The 7,435-nt window shown below is 41.2% G+C and overlaps 1 protein-coding gene across 1 annotated transcript; it reads left to right on the forward strand.

Moving 5' to 3' along the window:
- Nucleotides 1–1,126: 1,126 nt before the first annotated feature.
- LOC147453427 (casein kinase 1-like protein HD16) lies at nt 1,127–3,365 on the forward strand. The gene has a single exon (XM_086515612.1). It carries the CDS (start codon nt 1,225–1,227, stop codon nt 3,013–3,015), a length of 1,791 nt encoding a protein of 596 aa, XP_086371738.1. The 5' UTR covers nt 1,127–1,224; the 3' UTR covers nt 3,016–3,365.
- The last annotated feature ends 4,070 nt before the right edge of the window (nt 3,366–7,435 follow it).

Below are 7,435 nucleotides of genomic sequence, written 5' to 3' on the forward strand. Positions count from 1 at the left end.
AGTAGCCAAACTGTAGAACACTGAAGACTCTGACCCTGGGAAGCCGTAGGGACGGGGGGTCCCGCATCTTGCCAGCCTAGAGAGTGAGCAAAACTGCGGAATGCACCGCCGAGAAAGGTACATCTACGTCAGATACGATCGGGGGCACAACCACAAAACAACCCTCACTTCCTAATCTGCTCCTAAGAGATATTGGAGCCACCACCAGAAGGAATCTGACCTCTAACATCGTAGTTAGTCAACCACGGGTTGGTTTGGCCAATTTTCACTAAATTTTGATAAGTGTGAAAGTATATGTGTGCCTTTATAGCTCATTACAACGTTCAACAACTGCTCCAAATCTCTTGCACAAACTCTTTCTCTTTTGCTTCACATACATACTAGGCTATAGTACTATATTTTTTCGTCTAGAGAAATCTTCTTTGCGATATTTGATTATATTGATAGAAGCGATTTATTTAATGTATAATATCTTTGACATCTATGATATATTTTATTGCTTACATTTTTTTGATATCTATGATATATCTCTTGTAGCTTTCCTTCACAGTGGAGGGAAACTGCGTGGTTATCTTGTATGATGAGATCTTGTAAGTACATTTGCATCTCGGAGGGAAACTGCGTGGTCACCACCGTACTAATATAAAATTCAAGGGGACCTTCATACCACATCTCTCTCTCTCTCTCTCTCTCTCTCTCTCTCTCTCTCTCTCTCTCTCTCATTAGAAGCAAACACATACCATGCAAGGCGGAGGCATCGCCATCGGCAAGAGCAGGGGAGTCTACGCCAACAAAAACAGGGGAGTCTACACCACCATGGACGTCGATTAATCTCTCTCTCTCTCTCTCAAACATTAGGAGCAAACACATACCATGCAAGGGGGAGGCGTCGCCACCGACATGAGCAGGGGAGTCTACAAATACATGAGAGCCTACACCACCATGGATGTCGATTAATCTCTCTCTCTCTCTCTCTCTCTCTCTCTCTCTCACACACACACACACACACATGAAGGAATTTATCCGGTGCCCACCCATGTGAACGAGCACTTAAACTAAAAGTCAAGCAAAAAAGTTGGCTATCTCTCAAAGCACATAAGGCTCAAAAGCTACGAAGGCTAGCACGCTGCCCCTGCATCTGCAGGGATAGAGGTGCTTGGAAATAACCTCAACCCTAACCTTAGCAGTCCATCCTCGTCTGGCTAGCATCTGGAAAAGGAGAAGATGGCTGGCAAGAGCGCTGAACGGGCGGCAGCTGGTGAGGATGACACAAATGCGGCAATTCTTCCAGAGCGGGTTCAAGTTGGTGGATCACCTGTTTACATACTTGACAAAAACCTCGGTAAGGGTGGATTCGGTCAAGTTTATGTCGGCCGCAAGCTAAATGGTGGTACAGACACAGAACGGATAGGTCCTCAGGCAGTTGAGGTTGCTCTGAAATTCGAACACAAGAATAGTAAGGGCTGCAATCACGGTCCCCCTTACGAGTGGCAAGTTTACAATACACTTGGGGGCAGCCATGGTATACCACGCGTACACTTCAAAGGACGACAAGGGGATTACTATATCATGGTCATGGACATGCTCGGTCCGAGCCTATGGGACATCTGGAATTCCTCTGGTCAAGCGATGTCAACAGAAATGGTTGCATGTATCGCTGTAGAAGCCGTCTCTATCTTTGAAAAATTACATGCAAGAGGTTACGTCCATGGAGATGTTAAGCCTGAAAATTTTCTGCTAGGTCAACCTGGAACAGTTGATGACAAAAAGTTATACCTTATTGACTTAGGCCTAGCCACAAGATGGCGAGATGCAAATACTGGGCAACATGTTGATTATGACCAGAGACCTGATGTTTTTAGGGGAACTGTGCGGTATGCAAGTGTGCATGCACATTTGGGCAGAACGAGCAGTCGCAGAGATGACCTAGAGTCTCTTGCTTACACTTTGATTTTCTTACTTCGAGGTCGCTTGCCATGGCAAGGCTATCAGGGGGATAACAAAGGGTTTCTTGTCTGTAAGAAAAAAATGGCCACGTCTCTGGATACGCTTTGCTGTTTTTGCCCAGTTCCTTTCAAGAACTTCCTTGAGACAGTTGTCAACATGAAGTTTGATGAAGAACCAAATTATGCTAATTTGATAACTTTGTTTGATGGAATTATTGAAGCTAATCCTGAGACAAGGCCTATCAACACAGATGGAGCTCAAAAGGTTGGTCAGAAGCGTGGGAGGTTGAGCTTCCCAGATGCTGAAGAGGAGCAGCCAAAGAAGAAGATACGACTTGGCATGCCTGCTACTCAATGGATCTCTGTTTATAATGCCCGGCGTCCAATGAAGCAAAGGTATAATTACAATGTGGCGGACAATAGGCTTGCTCAGCATATCGACAAAGGGAATGAAGATGGACTATTCATCAGCAGTGTGGCATCTTGCACAAATCTTTGGGCACTCATTATGGATGCGGGAACTGGTTTCACTAATCAAGTTTATGAGCTTTCACAGTACTTTCTACACAAGGAATGGATCATGGAACAGTGGGAAAAGAATTATTACGTTAGTGCTATAGCTGGTGCAAATAACGGAAGCTCGCTTGTTGTAATGTCAAAAGGTACTCAGTACACTCAACAATCGTACAAAGTTAGTGAGTCATTCCCATTCAAGTGGATTAATAAGAAGTGGAGAGAAGGATTTTATGTGACGTCCATGGCAACGGCAGGCAACCGCTGGGGTGTTATCATGTCACGGAATGCTGGGTTCTCAGACCAGGTGATCGAGCTCGACTTTCTATACCCTAGCGAAGGGATACATTGTAGATGGGATAATGGCTATCGTATCACAGCAACAGCAGCAACATGGGATCAAGCAGCTTTTATCTTAAGTGTCCCCAAGAAGAAACCTATGGATGAAACTCAAGAGACTCTCCGCACGTCAGCATTTCCCAGCACCCATGTCAAGGAAAAGTGGTCCAAAAATTTGTACATAGCTTCAATATGCTATGGGCGAATGGTGTCATAGTAAGTTGGCTTTGCTGTGACAAATTTACAAGCTTGGTCACTTGGGACACAAATATTAGTATTTGTGGCACGATACTGTCATCGGGGTACAACTACTGGTGGAAATACGATATGAGACATCTGTTGCTGTAAGATAGCAGGGCTCCCATCTGATGCTAAGAGAATTACTAGCTGGTCCTCGTATGCAAAACATGTTGTATTAGGGCTATATAGACATGTAAGCTGGGCACTTAGGGTGCTAACAACTGTCCACAACATCCAGGTACAACTGTTCTCGTGGGTGGCGATGTGAAGGAGGGACAAACAACTGTTTTGTTGCAGTTTAAGTAAAACCGCTGTCTGTTTCCTGTCTTTTCATTGAGAAGAGAAAACATTTACACTAATTTCATTGACAAAATTGGTCACCAATGACTTGATAGCGATTGCAGCTTACCAAGTGCTAAGCTTGGCACAACTGTAGATACATTGCGTGCAGCCCGTTCTATATGGCTGCCTTAAAAGAACCTACTTTTTGTAAACTGCTTTGGCCGAGCCTTGTGTTGTAATATCAGTACAATATGTTGAAAGCCTAAGGATTCACATGCTGGTGAGCCACAAGGTTACCAGAATGTGTGAAGGCACGTTACACACGGTTGAAAAAAAAAACAACAACAAAAAAGCTCTCTCTCTCTCTCTCTCTCTCTCACACACACACACACACACACACACACACCTTCAATAAAAAACATATCCGTTTTTTTACTTAGTAGACAATAGTTCACTCTTTTGATCGTAACTTCTTCATCCAAATTTTCATTTAGGTGATTTATAGCCTCAATCGAAGAGCACGACGTCCTCTAACATTGATGTAAAGATAGAAATTTTTGGAGTCACGAAAAGCGTTTCTGTAGCAGCATTTCTGAAGTGAACATGTTCAAGAAAGTTGACTGTCATATCTTATTTTACATACAATGTCTTGCGGTACTCGCAAGGGTTCTTCTTCTTCAACAAGGTTCACAACCATTGTGGAAAATGATTCAAAATTTTGTAAGTGTTGAGATAACAACACAACCATCCGACCAACGACATCGGAAATCATGATCATGGCATATTCGGTATCATTGCAAGAGATCGTAAACAAACAAGGCGAAGACTTACAGATACTTGCAATGGAGAATGACACACTAAGGGTACTTGTGGTTGAGAATGAGAATTTCAAGAGGACTCTTGAGATGCAAACAACACGTTTGATGCAACGTGAAGAGGAAGTCAAGGAATGTAAACACTCTCTTGTGGACTTGAATCCTTTGAAAGAGCGTATGAGTAAAGTAGAGCATGATCATGTATTGAAAGAGAATAAATTTGACACGATAAGCCGGGATATATGCATGAAAAATGTATGCACAAATAAGTTTTTGGTTGATGTATGTGGTAACAATGTGGTTCCTAATTTCTCACTCATGCAAGTTATGGTTCAAACAAACAATGTTGAGAATGTGGATGTGGAGGAGTTGAAGGAACGAGAGCGACGTTCAAAGAACATTATTATTCGTGGAATTCCCAAAGAGAAGTTAGAAACACCTCATTCTCTTGCCATTGTTATTGAAGATTTTTTCAAAATCCACTTTGGCATGTCCGGAGTTATGGTCTATGGAGCACATAGAGTGGGGAAGTAAGGAGCTCCTCGTTCGGGAGAACGGCCAATTGTATACACCATGTTGGATGAGACCAAACGAAAGATTATCCTTGATAATAGTTGGATCTATTTGAGGGATACAAAATATTTTGTATGTGAAGATCGCACTATTAAGCAACAAAATATGCGTCGCAAGGCATATGAAAAAAGAATAAGAAAAACAAGGAGATCTCTCACGAAGAAAATGTGTCCAAGGAGAGGAGGTATCTTCGTCGAGCAAATAGGGATGCATGACCTATTAGACCGAGTTATAATTGAAAATATGCTTTTGAAATTGTAATGGATACCCATGAAATGCGGGGGTTGGCATTGATGAACTAACAAGCAAAGCCGATGTTGTACTTCTTGTTGAAACTTGGGAGCATAATACACAAAGGATTAACGGCTTGGAGGATCATAATGCACATTCATTGATGTTGTCAAAAACTCTCAAGCAACGAAGAGGGCAAGGAGGGGTAGAATGTATGGTTAAGAAATAACTGTAAGATTTTATATCAATTGTGAAAGATGACAAGTACAAACGTTATGTATGGCTGAAAATTATGACACTAAAAAGAGCACCCATTTTTGTAGCCGGTTGTTACATTCCTCATCATGATTACCCCTTTTATGCTTGCATGAACAGAGATCATCCATTTCTTGATTTAAAAGAGGACATTGCTGATTTCAGAGGCAAAGGTGATGTTATTGTATTTGGGGATATGAATGATCGCACAAAAACATTGCAACATGATACTCAATAATTTGATATGCCATAGATCAAGGGAGTTGGAGGAAGTTCACTTGTATGATCGTACTTCAATGGATGAGAAAGAGCCGGATCACTATGAAAAGTTAGTTTTATACATGTGTAATATCACGGGTATGCTCATTGCAAATGGTGTATCTTTGTGGAGTGGAATCAATGGATTTACATGTAGGAAACATAATGGGGATAGTGTGATTCACTATGTGCTACTCTCTCTGAAGCTATTATGTATTGCATAAAGAATTTTATGTTTGGCCAATGGACCCCAAAATTTGATCGTTGGACCTTATGTATTGACCTTTCATGTGGAGAAGCAACTAACAATGATAATCTCAGCCAAAGGGAAGAGACATTATCACTATGTATGGATTTTAAACGGACACCAATGTACATTGAAATGGTTGAGCAAAAGTTATGAATGACAAAGTTTCAATATGACGTACCATTGGAAACTAAATGGGAAGTTTTCAACAAAGTTATTTGTTCTTGTGCCGAAGAATTTTTTGCCATAAAGCATCTCCATGGTATCAACATAAGACATTGATTCAAAAGAAGAGAAGAAGATAGAAAGTAAAGCAACAACTTTTTTAAGTTCAAGAAAAGGCACATGCATGTGGAAGATTTTGGAGAAACTTGAGGGGCAAGCGGGTTGAGAATTTTGATAACTTGAGTTTTGTGGATATGTACACACATTGTAAGCAATTATATGAGCAAGTAAATGCTGAAAAAATGTCATTTTATGGTTCACTCCCATGTATGTCCTCTTTTTTTACTATTGAGGATGTATGCGGCGGGCTTGAAAAGTTGGCCACTCGCAAAGCGGAAGATCTTCAAGGTATCAAGCCGGAGATGATCAAATGGACGAGAGATTTTACCTATGAATGGATATGTGATATGTTCAACCTTGCACTTAAACATGGTATGCCTTATGATTGGAGTACTAATTGCTACCGGACTATAATGATTGGGTCTCTTATGGCAAAGTTGTCTGTGTGCATAATGAAAATGAAATTGAGTGATTGGCCTGAAGAGAATGACAAGCGTGCAAAAGAACAAGCGGGTTTTCGTCGATGCCATAGCACCATTGATCATCTTGTCACTCTTCGTGTTCTCATGGAGGAAAGCCGGTTGAAAGGCAAGTGATTGTATTGTTGTTTTATGGACTTTAAGAAAGCCTTTGATATGATTTTACATAACAATTTGTGGAGAAGGATGGAAGAACTCCAAGTGCCAAGTGAGTTTATGCTTGCAGTTTCTCGAATCTATGAGAAGGTAATTTGTCAATTGCGCATGTGAAGAGAAATTTCACAAATTTTTGTAAGCACTATTGGGGTTAAACAAGGATGTCGGTTATCACCAACTCTCTTTGGTCTATGCATCGATCAATTGGAACAAATGGTACTTGACTTTATGCAAGAAGAAGGCATTGAAGAGGTCACTATTTGCAATGCAGTAATCATGCTTTTGTTGTATGCGGATGATGTAGTACTTCTAGCACACACTTTAGAAGATGCACAAAAGTTTATGGTTGTCCTTGAGAACTTTTGCTTGCATAGTGGGCTGATTGTGAATGAATCCAAAACAAAGGTTATGCTTGTGAAAACCAACCATAACGAAAAGCTATGCATTGTGTACAACAATGAGACACTTGAAGTTGTTGAGAGCTTTAAGCAGCTTGGCCTTGAGGTTCTGTCGAATCACAAGTGGCATGAATGTGCTATGCGTCATTTGGAAGCGGGAAAGAGAGCATATTATGCATTTGAGAACACGTGTAATGCGAGAAACATCAAGTGTTGGGTTCTCAAGAAGTATCTTTTTGATGCATTGGTAATACCGGTTCTTCTTTGTGGAGTTGAAGTGTGGGACGGGAACATCTCAAACTCTACTTGGAAAGAGTTTGTGAATGTCCAAAAGCGTTTTCTCACAAACTTTCTCCAAGTTAAGACACAAACACCATATATGCTCCTACTTCTTGAGTCGGGATCTCTTCCAATTGAG

The sequence above is a fragment of the Adiantum capillus-veneris genome, chromosome 7, assembly GCF_014529385.1.
Source record: "Adiantum capillus-veneris isolate H3 chromosome 7, ASM1452938v2, whole genome shotgun sequence".
Lineage (NCBI taxonomy): Eukaryota > Viridiplantae > Streptophyta > Polypodiopsida > Polypodiales > Pteridaceae > Adiantum > Adiantum capillus-veneris.

What these genes read in the sequence shown, in the direction of transcription:
- LOC147453427 (XM_086515612.1), top strand. Translation starts at nt 1,225, where the DNA reads ATGGCTGGCAAGAGCGCTGAACGGGCGGCAGCTGGTGAGGATGACACA.